The sequence below is a fragment of the Stigmatopora argus genome, chromosome 8 (assembly GCF_051989625.1).
Source record: "Stigmatopora argus isolate UIUO_Sarg chromosome 8, RoL_Sarg_1.0, whole genome shotgun sequence".
NCBI lineage: Eukaryota > Metazoa > Chordata > Actinopteri > Syngnathiformes > Syngnathidae > Stigmatopora > Stigmatopora argus.
In genome coordinates, this window is record NC_135394.1 from 17,031,492 (window position 1) to 17,050,221 (window position 18,730).

The window sequence follows — 18,730 nt, forward strand, 5'->3', positions numbered from 1 at the left end:
ATCGAGGGTACAGCTTATATGCGCACAAATTTGACTTGACATGCACAAAATGTGGCCAATACGGTCATTTATTTCTAATTAGAGAAAAGATAAACAGATCAAACGCTAAACAAAATGTATTTTGACATCTACGAATGATATTCAAGAAAATAAATAAGGCGTATCTTGCATAAAACGTGAAAAAACTCACTCACTTGTGCCTGCTATTGCTTGCTAAGGGCGCCGCCATCTTAGCTAGACTGCTACGGAAACACTTCCTGGTCGTACCGCTCACATGACTTCCTTTTCGAATTTGTCTACGTGCAGGCAACACCCATTCGGAATGTGCTATCTAGCAATCGATTTATAAAGTATCTCAAAAATACCACTTGTGAAGATTTTTCTTAGGATTTTCCTTTCAAAGTAACACATTTGTACTCCAAACTAGAACCATGAATATGTAGGTGAAAATTGTGAACCAGGGGGCGGCTTATACGAGAGAAATCGTCAAATTCAACGATTTTAAGGCAATTTTAAGGGTGCGGCTTATATGCGAGAAAAGACAGTAGCTGTACATTCTAATTGGTATTTTAATTGATCAGGTATATTCTAGATATGTATACGCGTTGATCATCATCAGATTTTTTTTCTATTCTTGATTTTATGGTCCCTATGCAGAAAAATAGTCCTCGAGAAGTATGCAATCAGAAAACTTTAGCTTACCAGCGTTCCTCCGCTTGAATTGAAAACATGTTTTTGCAACTTGTGACGTTGCCAAGTGGACTGATCAGTTCTACCTCCAGTCAGCAGTTCTCCAAGAGGTTGCTGCAGTCGATCCGGACCGAATCCAGAGTCAACATCTGTGGTCTCACTGCTTTGTTACACCCGGTCCAATTGAGCGTCTCTCCAAATTCTTCATCCTCGTTCTCTTCCTCACCCACGTCTTCCGTCTCCTCACATTTGTCCGAGACCTGGTCCTCGTCCGTGGTGAGATTAGACTCCATCGAAATTTGAGTCTGCTCCGAGCTATCCGAGTCGCGGGAGTCACTCTTGATGTAAATAGTGAGCGACTTCCGACGCTTTGAGGGACTCCGTGACGGAGACCCCGCCTCTCTGGCGCCTGTGACGATGCTGATGATGGCCTCTTCCTCCTCGGTCCTCAAGGATTCGCTCTGGAGAAGTTGCCGCTTCATTGTACCCTGTCCGGTAACAAACATGGACATGTTCAAGAAGAAAATCGGGCAGTTTTTCCTAATATTCAAACATCATACTGTATTTTCTCGCGTATAAGCCGGTACTCGGACGTTTCGCCGAAAGACGTTTGGTCCCCGGACGTTTGGTCCCCCGGACGTTTGGTCCCCGGACGTTTGGTCGACCAGATGTTTGGTCGACCGGATGTTTGGTCGCCGGGTTGTTACTGTTGAAACCAGCTCTCAAAATTATAATCATGAGAGAGAGAGAGTTTAATATCTAAATATCTAATATCAAAATATCAACAGTAAACTCTGTCATAATTTGGGGACCAAACGTCCGGTCACGGTATAAGCCGCACCCTTAAAATGTTGAATTTTACAATTTCTCCCGTATAAGCCGCCCCCTGATTGACAATTTTCATCTCCATATTCATAGTTTTAGTTTGGAGTACAAATGTGTTACTTCGAAGGGAAAGTCTTAAGAAAAATTATCGCAAGTAGACGAAGTCAAAAACTAAGTCACGTGAGCGGTACAACCAGGAAGTGTGTCCGTAGCGGTCTAGGTAAGATGTCGGCGCCCTGAGCGAACAATGCCAGGCACAAGTAAGTGAGTTTTTTCACGTTTATACAAGATACGCTTTATTTTTTTCTTGAATTTCATTCATAGACGTCAAAATAAATTGTTATTTTCAAATAAATGACCGTATCGGCCGTGTTGTCTTGCGTCATGACGTCAGAGCGCCATGGCGTCATGGCGTTGTCAACAGCTTCATGCATGTCAAGTCTAATTTGTGCGCATATAAGCCGTACCCTGGATTCACTCATAATTGTTTTGAGCGACAAATACAGCGTATATGCGAGAAAATACGGTAATCACCTTCCCTTGGCTGTTTTCTTTTGCCCATTTGCTATTTGCCGGATCCGGCACCACCGGAGGTATGAAGCGCTGGAAAAGTCTCAACACCCTAAAAAAAAAGACCAAAAACATGGCGGGTCAACAAGACGAGTTCTTCTTCAACTTTTGTCTCCCGAACTGTTCTGAACCTCTTCCTCACGGCTGTAATGCGGAGGATGCAAGGCAGGAGAAACACCGCCACGGCGAGAAGTGGGTATCCAACCAGGGGCAAAAACGCTGTTCCGTCTGTCAATGAAAAAGACAACCAAAACGCCAAATAAACCACAATAGAATTAGATATGACTGATCTCCTCGCAGTTTGGACATCGAGAGTTTAATCCCAGGTGGGTTCTGACCTTCCTGTGTGGAGTTTGCATGTGTGGGTTTTCTCCGGGTACTCCAGAACACTCTAAATTTTCTAACCCTAGCTATGATTGGTGGTCCTTTGCCCCCTTGTGCCCAGAGATTTGAGGGCCGAAAATTCAGGGGTGCTCTGGTTGGTGGTTGTAGTTGGCTGGGATAGGCTCCAGCACCCCCCGCGACCCTTGAGAGGATAAGTAGTAGGGAAAATGAAGGGATGCTCTCCAAAATTTAGTAAAATATCTGCTTGAGAGGTAAAAATGGTACCGTATTTTCACGACTATAAGGCGCACATAAAAGGCTTAAATTTTCTCCAAAATAGACAGGGCGCCTTATAATCCAGTGCGCCTTATATATGGACCAATACTAAAAATTGTTATCACGATCAAATCAAATAAATCAGTGGATAGGGTACACCATCCTCTACAGCTCTCACAACTACAGCAAGCAGCCCCCGCCCGACTCTACTATTTTCCCTGTAGAAAAAGTACTGCGCAGTGACTGCTGGGATATGTAGTTCTTTTATCGATACACCTGTATACATCAACATCAACACAGCTTTACGAAGCATGGAAAGCAGCGTTGGAAAAGTTACGCTAGCTAATAGCTAGCTACTATTTGCGAATGGATGGTGGCCGCCTTGACGAACGTCTAAAACTCAGCGTTTTCGATGACTCATTTGGACAATTGTTCAATTCGGACACGGAAAATGAGGACTTTGATGGATTCGTGGGTGATGATGACGTGAGTACATTGTAAAATGGCGAAATAAAGTACAAGCCAACTCAGTTTTGCTTCCGTTGCCTTTTTAAAAATGTGTTTTTAGCGTTTGTCCGTATGTTTAAGCTGGTGTATGTTTTGCCACACCTGGCTGCGTCTTTAAAAACGGTGCGTCCTTTGTGTGTGTAAAATACAGAAATAGCACTCGTTATTGACACTGCGGCTAAAAATACGATGCGCCGTATAGTCGTGAAAATACGGTACTTGCTAGCATGCTACGTACTAGCTAAATCATACTTGTAATGACACGAATTGGAAATGTAGTTTAACTGAGAAAACAAACCCGCTTTTGTCCACCGGTGTCGCCAAAATCACCAAAAACTGGCCGTCACTTAGCGTTGTTTTACCATTCGGGCCAGATTTTGTATCCCAAAAACAATAAAAAATTGATGCTACAGTGCTAGTTTTTCCTTTTTACTAACCCTAATTGAGTGACATTTATCCCAGGAAGTATTTTGAGAGCGTATTCTTCGCAGAGGATCAAGAAGACCGTCACGCTTTGAAGGTGAAATGCTCACCTTGGATGTAAATTTTGACTTTTGGAGCAGCCGGACCCTCCCCCTTGGAATTCCAAGCCGTCATCCACAGGCTATGGATGCCAGGGGGCGTGTCCTCCAAGACAAATAGCCGCTCAGTGGGCGGGACGGAGTCTGTCAATCAAAGACACGATTCAGCAATGGCGGCAAGATGATTATATTCATATTTGTTTTTTTAGTTTTTACATTGCTGCGCGTGTCCATCGCTATATTCCAAGTAGATTGTGTAATTGGTGATACAGCCGCCACGCTGAGGCCTGGGAAGCTCCGCCCACTTAACCGTCACTTTGTTGGCTTCCGGTTGAAGCAACAAACTGCCTTGGGGAACTGCAGAAGGAAGAAATGAAATGTTTGGGGGAGGAGCCAATGGCTGATGATTTTTGGGGGAGGGGCAAAGCCCAAAATTTTTTTCTGGGCAAATATATTTACATTTTTTTTATTTATGGATTATATTATATATTGTTTTATAAGTACACTTCTTGATGTTTTTACTTGCAAATATATATTTTTTGTGAATACATTATATTTAGATAATACATTAGTCTTTTCATAGACCTATAAGTATAATATTTAATAAATACACTTGATAATTGTACTTGCATATTTACATATTTGCTTATTTACATTTTTTATGAATACATTATATTTCGATATTAATACATTACAGTCTTTTCATATGCCTATAACTGTAATTAATATTTAATAAATACGCTTGATAATTGTGTTTGCAAATATATTTATTTTTTTATGAATACATTTGAGTCTTTTCATATGCCTAACATTAATATTTAATAAATACACTTCTTGAAAATTGAATCTGCAAATATATTTACATTTTTTATGAAGACATTATATTTAGATATTAATACATTACAGTCTTTTCATATGCCTGTAACTGTAATTAATATTTAATAAATACGCTTGATAATTGTACTTGCAAATATATATATATTTTTTTATGAATACACTATATTAATACATTAGAGTCTTTTCATATACCTAGCATTAATATTTAATAAATACACTTCTTGAAAATTGTATCTGCAAATATATTTACATTTTTTATGAATAAATAAATAATTGTACTCGTGTACTTATATTTTTGTATAAGCGATTAAACATGTAGAATGGTATGTAGTTTTTCAATTATCGTGGCCGTGTTTGCTCTACAAAATCCGCGATATTCGAGGGATTACTATACATAAATACATACACTATTAATAGACAAATAGATGAAAAATGGACCAATTAAAAAAATTGCTTTCATTCTCAAATCATTTGTGACTGAGACCCTCAAGCGGAGTCCCGCCCTCTTACCTGATTGGCTGGTGCTGAATCGGAAGCTTCGAACGGTCATAGTTCCGTCACTGTGAAGAACCTTGACTGCTCCGTCGTAGCATTCCGACGCGTTCAAACCTGCGTAGGTGGAAAAACCAATGAGCAACAGCGTAACAATTTTCTTAAAATAATTCAAAAACTTTTAGTTTGATCTAAAATGTATTGTTATTTATTTTTTATTTAACAAAGGCACTTATTTTGGTATATTTGTTCTTTGAAATTCTGACTCTCAAAGAATAACATTTGAAAATAGGAATTGTTTATGTCTCTATGCCAAAAAGGTCCCTGGCCCCTCCCCTCAGAACCCCTAAGCTCCGCCCCCAAAGTGATTTCTTAAAGCCAAACGTAAATTCTGGACCTGTGATGACAGCTTGACGTTCTTCTCCGGTCAATCTAAGCCAATCCAACTCCTCGATTCGAAACCCCTCGCGGTACCATTCCACCACCTGGCCAACAGGGGGCAACGTCGCCCGTTTCCACGTGATCTTGACGCTGTTATTGCTCACTTTGACCTCCGTGTCCGACAGGACCGACGCTAAAAGGAAAGAAACGTGTGTCGATGGATGGGAAATCCCTCAAAAGGAGGATTTTCGAATTACCGAGACGTTTGTTTATTCACCTTTGACCTTGTAGACCTGAATCTTGGCCGGGGGGGACCACCCCTTGGAGTTGAGGACACGGACCGCCACGTGACACCCGGGACAGAGTTGGATGGAAGCGCTTGTGGCTTTTTTGCTGATGTTTCTGGTGGAGAAGATCCATCCGGATTTGGAGAAGTGGACCGTCACCGAGTACAATAGGATTTGACCCCTGGCGTCGGCAATGCTCATTGGCTAGAACGAGATATGTGTCGATAAATATGTCGTACATCAATAAATATCGTGCAAATTTCACAAAGGTGTGTCGTTCATTTTCTGCCTTTTGGATACTTCTCCAGCGCCATAAAAAAGAATAAAATAACTCTACTGGCTAACTCCAAACTTGCAGGTAGTCCGCATTTAATCAGGCCTGATATAAAAAATTAATAAATCGGAATCTGAGGATTTATCCGTACTGGTCCATGCTACCTAGATACCAAATTTCAACACGATTGGTTCACAAATGACAGAGGATTTGGACTACAGAGTTAGCGTCCACAAGAACAACAACAACAACATGAACCTGCTGTAAAAATGGTCATTTCTGATCAACACAAATTCCTATTTTGGACAAATAAAACCATGTGAAAATCTACTAGCTACATATGACATACCTCTAAATAATCGCGAGGGTTGCGGGGGGTGCTGGAGCCTATCCCAGGCACTTTGGGCACTAGGCAAGTGACACCCTGAATCGGTGGCCAGCCAATCGCAAGGCATAAGGACATAAAGAACCAATTATACTCATAGCTAGGAGCAATTTAGCATACAACTAGCCTAGCATGCATGTTTAGGGGATGTGGGAGGAAATCGGAGTACCCAAACAAAAACCATGCAAGCCTATGCAGAAGATGCAAATTTCACATAGTAAGGTTCTAACCCGTTTCAAACCCTCGACCCCAGAACTGCGAGGCCGACGTCCAAACCACCCCTCCACTGCGTCTCCAACTATTCACTTAAAAAATTGGTGTCAAAGTGGCGGCCCGGGGGCCAAATCTGGCCCGCCGCATCGTTTTGTGTGGCCCGGGAAAGTAAATCATGAGTGCCGACTTTCTGTTTTAGGATCAAATTCAAATGAAGAGTATAGATGAATATTACATTTCCTGATTTTCCCCCTTTTGAATCAATAATTGTCATTTTTTAAGCCATTTTTTCTGGGTTTTTAGTTCAAAAAGCATTTTGTAAAATCTAAAAATAAATATACAAATATTTTCCGTTTTCCAAAAACATGATTAAAAGAAATTTTCCATGACTAAGAAAAAAAAGCTCAAATAAACATTGCTTTAGATCAATAAAAACGGACTATTTAGGGCTTTTGATCCAGTTCTTTTAATCCAATTTAAAAAAAATCTAAATATTATATCTAAAATGGTCCGGCCCACATGAAATGGAGTTTACGTTATGATTTAAAATGTAAAACAATTCTGAACACTGGCAAATTTTTCCAAAAGTTGATCATTTCTCATCAGCTCCTTTATTCAAGTAAACCGAAACTGTTGAAACTCTAAAAACAAAACCCGCACATGTTCGTGTGAGTACGTACGTGCGTGTGGTTAAACGGGGGTTAAGGTTAGAATGTGACATTGCCACGTCACGGTGGGTGGAAAAGAACGTGTGGTTTTGAAAAAAGGTAGACAAAAAGACACGTAGAGTAGAACATAGACATCGTAGAGTAGACTTGATTTGTGGTTACCTTCCAGTGGAGCCTGATGGAATTTAAACGGGGCGAAGGCTGAGTGTACCACACGTCCGGCTCTTTGGCGGGTGCTGCCACAATTCAAACACAAGATTTTTGTTAGAAAATGTTGTGGCGGAAACGGTCGTAAAGAACTCATTTAGAACTAGTTTTGATGACAGTGCTTTTGGGTTGCAGGAGGAGCTTGCTTTGTATGGTCACCATGACACTTTACAAACACAAAGTACAGTGGTACCTCAACATACGATCGTAATCCGTTCCGAGACTGAGATCGTATGACGAGATTCTCATAACGCGAGCGGACGTTTCCCATTGAAATGAATGGAAAACAAATTAATTCGTTCCAACCCTCTGAAAAACACCAAAAACAGGATATTGGATTTGAAAAAATGTTTGATTTCTTCTAATTCGCCATCTATTAACAAAGTAACACATAACTAGTGGTTTAATAGTAATAAAATTTGTTTAATAGAAATAAAATTAGACGCAAACAACGACACACACGGAGGCGGAGGTGGGGGCTGTTCGGGGGTAACTTTATCCACGGCACTCGTAAACGAACAAACAAATTTAAATTAACTTGGATAAATATATACAGACACACTCAAACATACGTTTAATGTAACTTTACACAAAACGGAATTCTAATTTTGTTGTAATCTTTTGTTACCTTCGTTTTCTGGGTTGGCGGTTTGCCACGCCTCCACCCCTCACGTTCGCTATCGATGGACTGTTTGCTGTTGTACTATTCCCTTCAAAATATATTCTGAAAATGATGCACACAAATGTCCTCACAATAGGATAACGCACGACCACTTGACAACGAGAAATAGTCTTTCAAGAACGATCGCGGGAGCTTCTTTCCCTAGAAAGAATAACAGGAAATGCAATAGCTGAGCTTCCCACGTATTGATTGTGGGTAATGAAGTTTTATTCTGAGAAAGGTTGCCATTGGCTATGGGTGTTGTGTGCACGAGTATACTTCATTACCCAGAAAGCCCTCTTTTTCCCGCGCATGCGCGTTGTGCGTTTCCTGGTCTGAATAACTCATTCGGTGCTCGTAGATATTGTTATACACGAAAGATATGCAAAAAAGACCTGGCTTGGTCGCATCACGAAATTTTGACCGCATCACGGGCGAATTATTCGATCGAAATTTCCGTCGTAAGACGAGAATATTGTATGACGAGCGGTCGTATGACGAGGTACCACTGTATTCAAATTTTGTGATTTATAGATAACACACCTTCTTCTTCGGTCCAATTAGAGACGACCTTGCTCCAGTTGCTCCAAAAACCGGTGGCGAATTTGGAGCGGGCTCTGAAACGGTACAGCCGATAGGGCTCCAGCCGCGGATTGGTCGCCAATTCATCCCAAGCGAATGGCTCACCCTGTTAGCAAAATGAACAAAATAAAAAGTGAAATGCTACATGGAGAATATTGAAAGTTCTTCCTCTTTTTCATTCATTTTCGGAACCGCTGAGACTCACAAGGGTCGCGGGGGGTGCTGGAGTTTATCCAATAGCAATATTTGGGCCAATAGCAGGGCACAATGAGACGAACAACATATTACACTCATAGCTAGGTGAAATTTAGCATCCAATTAGCCTAGCATGTATGTTTTTTGGCATGAAACCGGGGTACCCAGAGAAAACCCACACAAGCCCAGAGAGAAGATGGGATCGAACCTTCGAAACCAAAACTGCGAGGCCCATGCGCTAACCACTAAAACATTTTTTATGTTTTTAAATCTTTAATTAAAAATACTCTGAATTACCACCGCCGCGCTGCCAGGTGGAAATCCATTTTTTTTAATCAAATGTTTACTTTAATTCTATTTTTTTTGTTCATTTCCAAAATGTTTAAAAAAAAAAATCCAAATGCCAATGAATGCAAAATTTTACTATGACTATTTTGAATTGAATTAAATGCTTTTATTGTCATTATACATATTATTACATAATAATAATCAATAAATAAGCCACAAATCAATAAGTAGTCACATAATAAGTAGTCAATATATATCTATACTCCCCTTTTTTTTTAAATTGAAAATGTAACAAATTTTAAATGGATAAATACATCTCATTGTACTTGCATAATGACAATAAAGTTGTTAAATTGAATATGGAATGGAAGGAACAATGTAGCCTGCGACAAAGACAAGCTTGCTTCGCTAGTAAAATTCTTTCCAAGGTTGCTCAGTGGCAGTTCTTACCGAGAGCGAGTACTCGGACCAGCGTCCTGATTCCGGGGAAAACTGGACCAGCAGGTGATTGGTCCTGACGCGCTGCCAAACGCTGATGTTGCACTTCCTGGAGGAGCACTGGGCAACTTCAATAACTGGGGCAGTGGGGATTGCTGTTGAAAAAAAATATTTTTTTTTCTTTTAAATCCACTTAGTATTCATTCAAATAGTCATGGTAAAAAGACAAAATAGAAGTAGACGACTAGAAAGTGGCATTTCTATATTAGAAAATAGAATTACCGTATTTACTCGCATATAAGCCGCACCATTGCGTCATGACTTCACAACGCCATTTTGTCGTGACGTCATTGCGCCGTGGCGGCATCAACTTGCCGTTTCGTACACGTCGTGTTTTTATACGCATATAAGCCATACCCTCGATTCAGTCATCATTTTTTTGGGCTGACAAAAGCGGCTTATATGCGAGTAAATACGGTAAAAAAAATTCATTCAAAACATTATGGAAATGCATGAAAAATATAGAATATTTGATTAGTAAAAAATTGATTTCCATCTGCGGACAAGTGATGAGCACGTAGGCCTGGCTGTTATGGGGTCGGGGGTTCGATTCCAGGTCGGTCCACATGTGCATGTGTGTTTTTTTTTTAGGGTACTCCGGTTTCCTCTCAACCCAAAAACATGAATGCCAGGCTAATTTAGCACTCTAAATTGCCTCTAGCTATGATTTGTTGTGCTATGTCTCCTTGTGCCCTGTGATTGGCTGCCCACCAATTGAGGGCGTCCCCCACCTGGTGCCCTCAGGTAGGCTCCGGCACCCCCCAGCAACCCATGTGAGGATAAGCGGTTCCCTAAATCTTCACATTGAGGACCGACCTGGGATCGAACCCTCGACCTCAGAACTGCGAGGCCTAAATTCAGGCATCAAAATAGACTACAAAAGAGAAAAACACAAACATTACTTATATCGCCAAGAGTGTAGTTGGTGGGAGGCGATTCCGCTGACCCCAGTGCATTATGGGTGCGGACCTGGACCGAGATGACGCGGACTCTGTTGGATACTTGAAAAGTGGCCCATGGCGGATTTGTTGCCCTGATGGACTTTGAGAATTTAGCGGACGAATCCTGTACGAGGGTGACCCTGAAAAATATGTAAAATGTTGTGTAAATACATAAATAAAAATAAATAAATAAAAACAGAACATTGATGAACCATTTCTTAAGCTACTACCTTCCCATGTAAACCAGCTAACATGTTAGCAAGTCGCTGGCTAATACGTGGCTGTTAGCTTATATTAGGATTGACATATTTTTACGATTTAGGTTATATTAGAATAAAGAAGGCATAAATGTTAACACGTAGAAAGAATTATTAAAATATTGGTGGAAAACGACGTCCCTTTAGGACAGTGAAAGACTTTTTTTGGCGATAGAAAGATAAAACTTAGCAAAAAGTTCAGCGCTAACAGTGTTTGCTAAAATGCGGAAATTGGGCAGGAATTAGCTTTGATTGATTTACAACAGCAAATTAGCAAATTAGCCATGAGCTAAATTACTACTGGCTGCAATAAAATGTGGTTACTGTTTTTTAAGGGTGCATTGAAACGGAATAAAGGAAGTTTCTTAGCTATTCTCATTCATTTTTAAAATAAAAAATAAAAAAATTGCAAGCAAATACACGTACAGTTCTTTCGTGTCCTTCAGGTGCGTTTTGCGTCCTCTTTTCCACGAACAGCGAACCTCGCCGGTTTGATTGGTCATCGCAACGTACTCGCACGAAATGTTTTGCGGCGTTTCAGGCGGATCTGCAGGGAAAAAAACAGCCAATAGAAACATCCACGTTACAAAATATGGTTTTGAGACAATAAAAACATTAAAGATCGAAACACCGACAGCCATGGGTTGTTTGTAAGTTGATTCAGTGCTATATTTTGTATTATAATTTATGTTTAAGGCCTATAGAAGTATATTGAAGGTTGATACAAGTGCATTTGTATGTTTAAGGCTTGTATGAGTAACACGCATTGGTTTGTACAAAAAAAAAACATTTCATAAAATGGAGAGAATATTTACAGTACTGTATAGAGAGAGAGAGATTTATGTATTAGAAACTGGCCGAAAGAAGCGATCTAACGACGATTGCACAGTTTTCTTTTTTTCATCATAAATGATGCGGTAGCACTGTATGGCATCATTCAATTGATTTGCAAACTTTGTGCAATGTTCAATATTTGGGTCTTTCTGTTTATAAATGGTACTGACGGTCGAACGATTCAAGTTGTACAACGCTCACCACTCTCACGCGCATCAAGCGTCGTTATTATTGCCACTCGTTTCAAATGAAATAGCTTGCCTCTTCCTTGCAACTCCCTCAATAGAAGCCTTTCGCTTTTTACCAACCATATTCAATAATGGATACACGAGATATTTAATGATACAAATGAAAAAGGTTCTTTGCGCACTGGAGATACGTTCACGCACTTCCGCATTGCAACGAATTGGACAGAAGAAGGTAGATGCTGGGTGAGCTGAGCGCTCAAAGCGCCAGGCGTCGTCGGTATTAGCGGCGGAAAGAAGTACTACTCCGAAAAAGGCGAAATACAAAATTGGACTTGCGAACATTTTTGGACTTAAACGCAATTTGCAGACATGTTCGTATGTACCGTTGTTCGTAAGTTGAATGTTCGTAAGTAGGGGAGCGTCTGTATATACCTTGTTATACATTTTTTGTATTTATAAAAATGTGATATTTTTAAAAAATAAAATGGTAAAACAAACATCTTAGCTTTAAATTTGAAAAATATAGAATGCTTACTATTTTTTTATTTTTTATTTAATTAAACACCCTTAAAATATTTTAAAAGTACACCATATACCCTGTTATACATTTTTTTGTATTTATAAAAATGTGAAAAAATAGAAAAAAGTAATAAGCAAACCCTTAATATTATTTTTAAAAATAATAATTTTTAGGCTCCAATTAAACGACTCAATTTTTCAAACGAAATTACTCTGACTAAAAAGATGGACAAACATTACAAACACCGACATTAGCCTAAAATGCTAGCTTGTACTGTATTAATACTAAAATAATTAAAAACTACACCAAACTACTCAACCTAATTATTAAGCGGGCCACATTGTTCGTATGTACCGTTGTTCGTAAGTAGGGGAGCGTCTGTACTTCAAATGTCCAAATATCGGCGCCGATAATCGCTCCTTCTCTAGTTTGTTGTGCATACTTACATCCAGCCTTGACGTCAAGTCCACAGAGACCCTCTCCCCGGCCCCCGCATTCGCACAAGCAGCTGAAGGTTCGATCTTCGGTGATGTTCTCCACGCGGAAGAACGTGGTGGCGGTGGAATTGACCACCGTGTGGCGCTGCTCGACGGGTGGCTGGTGGCTGTTCATGACGCGCCGGCATTCTTGCTTGCATTTGAAGGTGCAGTAGACCTCCAGACCAGAGTCGCGGCGGACCACGGAACCCTGGCTGGTCCAGATATGACAAGTTGGCGTGTGGCCTGAGGAGTAAAATCACACAAATTAAGCAGCGAGCTCAAGTTTGGGTTCTAAAGTACCGTATTTTTCAGACTATAAGTCGCTTTTATCTTGTTTTTGTACTAGGAGTCTGACTTATACCATATTTTCTCACATGTACGCCGTATTGGTCGCTCAAAAAATGATATTAAGGCAATTTTAAGGGTACGGCTTTTATGCGGGGCGGCTAATATGCGAGAAAATACGGTATATCACGGCAACCAGTTAGAGTGACGACCTAAGCCACAGGTGTCAAAGTGGCGGCCCGGGGGCCAAATCTGGCCCGCCGCATCATTTTGTGCGGCCCGAGCAAATATACAAATATACAAATGAAGAGTATAGATGTATATTACATTTCCGGATTTTCCCCCTTTTAAATCAATCATTGCAATATTTTCAATCCAATTTTATTTCTTTTAGTGTTTTTAGTTCAAAGCGCATTTTGTAAGATCTAAAAATAAATATATAGATATTTTCCGTTTTCCACTTTAATATTGAACATCATTAAAACATATATTTTATTTCATTTGAAATGAAAAACATGAGTAAAAGAAATTTTCCATGACTAAGAAAAAAAACTCAAATAAACATTGCTTTAGATCTATAAAAACGGACTATTTAGGGCTTTTGATACAGTTATTTTAATCCAATTTAAAAAATATATATCTAAATATTATATCTAAAATGGTCCGGCCCACATGAAATGGAGTTGACATTAATACGGCCCGCGAACCAACCCTTGGCTTATAAAGTGACATAAAATTAATAAGAAATACAAAAACATGCTGGAATTGCTATTAGAAAGTAAACGTAAACACAACTTAAAAATTATGTTATGCACACTCGGAATTTTTTTTTTTTGACCTAAGCAGTGATGCAATGATTAATCGCTATGTGATTCGATTAAAAAAAGCTTCAAATTCAATTTCACGGCTTCAATAAATAGTTTAATTGGAATAGTTATGTAATGGTTTTTTTTAAATTTGCTGCAATGCATCACTAACAATTGAAATTTAATTCAGCATGTGGGAAAAAACGATTTACAATCACTTCCTCAAACGATGACCCATAAATAAACAGAAATGTCATGCACAGTCATGGTGTCAAAACAAAACTAACAAGTCATAAATCAACTGGAACAAAAAGTGAATCATTAGCATAAACTTGAAATGTTAGCACCACAATACTAGCCACCTAGTTAGCCTGTTTTACTCGATTTAGCAGTTGTTTAGCTAGCAATTGTTTATAATACATGGGCTGTTCCTCCCGCAAAGGTTGCTAGGTAATTTGTTACAGCGCCATTACTAAAGTTTTTCGCTAATAAGCTAGCTGTGTTTAGCATGGCAAACTATTTTGTGAAATGTTGATGCTAAAGGATCATGGGAAATCGGAAATCTGTGTTATCTGATAAAATGATCTGATAAATCAGTCTATTAAGTAGTAATAATTAAAAAACGGTGAGAGATTATATTAAAAAATTTAAAAACCTAAATCAACAAAAATAATTAAACTGACACAACCATTTTTAATAAATTTGTTTCAATTTTAGAAATGGTTTAATCTTCAAACATTATAAATTAGCTTTTTTATTTTTTATTTTAGGAGAATTTCTCACTTAAATTTTCTATAATTAGTATATTTATATTATACTTGTGTAATCCTTCAATGTTTTAGATCGATTTGTTAAATGTAAATTCAGGCATAAATACATTAAATGAGTACCCAATAAAGGGTAAATTATTTCCCTGATTCATTGTGCTATTTTTAAGTCCCTAATAATATGAAATGTGGGTTGGATATCATTAAATAACCCAGCGAGATATGGTCTGAAAAATATGGTACATGAACTTTATGGCTCACCTGTGCAAAAGGGCACCCGTAGCAAAAACCACACAGCAGATCCCAGCAAACATTTCAGGGGAAATTCTGCCATGTGTCATCAGTAAGGGACTTTTTGAATGTAAATATGCCGCATGTTCGTGTCCAACAGCCTTTTGGTCCTTTTACACAAAGACATGGAATGAAAATTAATCATTATTTCACGTCAAATGTTTCTTACGAGGAAAAACGAAAATGACCCATGTACCCATTTCCTAGTTATTCCATCCAAAACAATGCATGAGGTAACGCCCACTTTTTGGATGAATTCTGGTTGTGATGTCATAAGTCATATGTGTCAAAGTGGCGGCCCGGGGGCCAAATCTGGCCCGCCGCATCATTTTGTGCGGCCCAGGAAAGTAAATCATGAGTGCCGACTTTCTGTTTTAGGATCAAATTAAAATGAAGAGTATAGATGTATATTAAATGTCCTGATTTTCCCCCTTTTAAATCAATCATTGTCATTTTTTAATCATTTTTTTCTGTTTTTAGTTCAAAAATCATTGTGTAAAATCTAAAAATATATTTAAAAAAAGCTAAAATAAACATTGTTTTAGATCTAGAAAAAAACTAAATATTCAGGGCTTTTAATCCAGTTCTTTTAATCAATTTATAAAAAAACAAATCTAAATATTATATCTAAAATGGTCCGGCCCACTTGAAATCAAGTTGACGTTAAAGCGGCCCGCGAAAAAACCCAAGTCTGACACCCCTGGTATAGATGTATATTAAATTTCCTGATTTTCCACCTTTTAAATCAATAATTGTCATTTTTTAATCCATTTTTTCTGTGTTTTTAGTTCAAAAATCATTTTGTAAAATCTAAAAATATATTTAAAAAAAGATAAAATAAACATTGTTTTAGATCTATAAAAAACTGAATAATGAGGGCTTTTAATCCAGTTCTTTTAATCCATTCATTAAAAAAAATCTAGATATTATATCTAAAATGGTCCGGCCCACATGAAATCAAGTTGACGTTAACGCGGCCCGCAAACCAACCCTTGATCTAAAACAATGCATCGGGCAACGCCCACTTTTTGCATCAATTCTGGTTGTGATGTCATAAGTGCTTAGCTTTGGAATGCTGCGCTAGTTAGCCCATGTGGGCAAAATGTTAGCACATCGGCCTCAGTTTTGGAGTCGGTTTCGATCCCAGGTGGGTCCTTACTGTGTGGAGTTTGCATGTTCTCCCCGGGCTTGCGTGGGTTTTCTCCGGGTACTCCGGTTTCCCCCCACATCCCGAAACATGCATGATAAGCTAATTCAACGCTCTAAATTTCCCCTAGCTATGAGCGATTGGTTGTCTATCACTTTGTGCCCCATGATGGGCAGGCCACCAATTCAGGGCACCCATAGTTACCTGGGATAGGCTCCAGCACCCCCGTAATGTATCAATAATTAATTGGAGGTATATAATATGTAGCTAGTAGATTTTCTTGTAGTGTAATATGGCAAAAAAAGATTTTTTGTTAATGAGCTTTGCTGAAATGACCATTTTACAGCCTGTTCATGTTGTTGTTGTTCTTGTGGACACTAACTTTATAGTGCAATACTCTGTCATTTGTGAACCAATCGTGTTGAAATTTGGTAACTATGCAGCATGGACCAGTACCGACAAATCCTCAGATCCCGATTTATTAATTTTTTTAATCAGGCCTTATTAAATTAATTAATTGCTGACTACCTGCAGGTTTGGAGTCAACCAATAGATAGCATGCTAGCAAACTTAAAAAAAAAATCTGCAGCTCATTCTGGTTGTGACATCATCTTCTATTTGCAGATATATTTGTAGAAATGCAGCTAATAAATGAACAACCAATGAGAATCTCCTGTCATTTTTACACCTGTTTTGATGGATTTGTGTCCAAAAAAAATGAATATTTCAGAAACACTTACTCACCAAGCGATGAATAACGGTCGATCCTGAGCATGGTTTTCATCCTCCGAGACGACTTGAAACTCAGAAAGTGACATTTCTTTTTCTTCTGAGCGTGTGAGTCAAACTCGCACTCGATTGGAGGAAGTTCGTTGACCAATGTGAGCCATTTAACCGTCACAATGCGGGCAGTTCTTGATTTTTTGGGGGTGTGCTGTTTGATTAGATCTCACTATTTTTGTGTGTGTGTGTGTGTGTCGCCGTTTAGCAAACATCCCACATAATTTCTTCCATAACTCCTCCCACAAAGTACAAATAATTTTCCAGGCATGACAAAACACATGGTGGGACTTTCCCAGTCGCGTTAGCGTACCGCACCTCAACAAAAGTAGCGTCTGTGAGCTAACGTTTCGCATAAAAGTTGAGGAAGTGAAAAGAATCTGCTCAGGGAGTAGAAAAAAAAACATGTTTAGTTGAGGAAGTGGTCCCACGTTCTGTGGTTTTTGTTTTTTGACTTGATAAGGCCACATAACAGAGAAGAATGCTACGCTAAAGCGCCGTTTAGCTTGTACATTTTATGTTGTTGTCTTGACATAATGTGGTTTAATATGAGATAGTACATTTTAACTCAATAAAACTATTTATGTACTGCTAAAAAATATTTCAAATGTTTTGCTCGGTCTTACCTTTGTCTTTTTTCTATGTTTATCCAATGGATAGCTAAAAAGTCAGCATTTTTTTCCTGAAAAATATTCTTAATAAATATGTGAAGGATCTCAGGAAGCTAAAATTAGGCTAAAAATAGATTATAGAAAATAAATGAATAGAAATATTTTTTCTTACGGTGGATAAGTGGTTAGCGCATCTGCTTCACAGTCCTGGGGTCATGGGTTCGATTCCAGGACGGTCCTCACGGCGTAGAGTTTGTATGTTCTCCCTCGGGCTTGCTTGGGGTTTCCTGCGGGTACTCCGGTTTCCTCCCACAGCCCCAAAAATATGCATGCTAGGCTAATTGAATAGCTATTTTAATTCAAAACATGTTGAAAATGTATAAGAAATAGAGAATTAATGAAAATAATTTATTTTAAAAAATTCGATTTCCGCCTGGCGGCCAAGTGGTTAGCAGGTCAGCCTCACAGTTATAGGGTTAGGGGTTCAATTCCAGGTCGGTCCTTACTGTGTGGAGTTTGCATGCTAGCTCGGGGCTTGTGTGGGTTTTCTGCGGGTACTCCGCTTTCCTCCCACCGCCCCAAAAACATGCATGCCAGAATAATTGAATGCTCAACTTTTCCTAGCTATTTTAATTCAAAACATTTTGAAAATGTATGAAAAATATAGAATTATAGAAATTTGATTTTAAAAAATTGATTTCCAAATAATCGATTTCCCAAAAATCGATTTGCCAAAAATCGATTTCCCAAAAAATGATTTCCAAAAAATTGATTTCCACCTGGCAGCCAAGTGGCTAGCATGTCAGCCTCACGGTTACGGGGTCGGGGGTTCGATTCCAGGTCGGTCCTCACCAGGTGGAGTTTGCATATTAGCTCTGGGCTTGTGTGGGTTTCCTGCGGGTACTCCACTTTCCTCCCACAGCCCCAAAACATGAATGCTAAGCTAATTTAGCCCTCTAACAGCCCCAAAACATGAATGCTTAGCTAATTTTGCCCTCTAAATTGCCCCTAGCTATGATATGATTGGTTATTTGTCGCCTTGCGCCCTGCGATTGGCTGTCCATCATTAGCTGGGCTAAACTCCAGCACCCCCTGCCCTTGTGAGGATAAGCGGTATAGAAAATGAATGAAAAAAAAGCATGC

The 18,730-nt window shown here is 39.1% G+C and overlaps 1 protein-coding gene across 1 annotated transcript; it reads right to left on the reverse strand.

The window, feature by feature from the left end:
* Positions 1-555: 555 nt before the first annotated feature.
* On the reverse strand, positions 556-18,572 carry il12rb2 (interleukin 12 receptor, beta 2a). Its single transcript, XM_077607612.1, has 16 exons — positions 16,941-18,572; positions 15,020-15,159; positions 12,868-13,143; positions 11,306-11,426; positions 10,584-10,762; positions 9,634-9,776; positions 8,662-8,806; positions 7,413-7,486; positions 5,701-5,914; positions 5,440-5,616; positions 5,061-5,159; positions 3,930-4,070; positions 3,726-3,857; positions 2,217-2,313; positions 2,050-2,137; positions 556-1,178 (listed from the first exon to the last, which is right to left on the reverse strand). Exons 2-16 carry the CDS (start codon positions 15,090-15,092, stop codon positions 783-785), a joined length of 2,355 nt encoding a protein of 784 aa, XP_077463738.1. The 5' UTR covers positions 15,093-15,159; positions 16,941-18,572; the 3' UTR covers positions 556-782.
* Between the last annotated feature and the right edge of the window lie 158 nt (positions 18,573-18,730).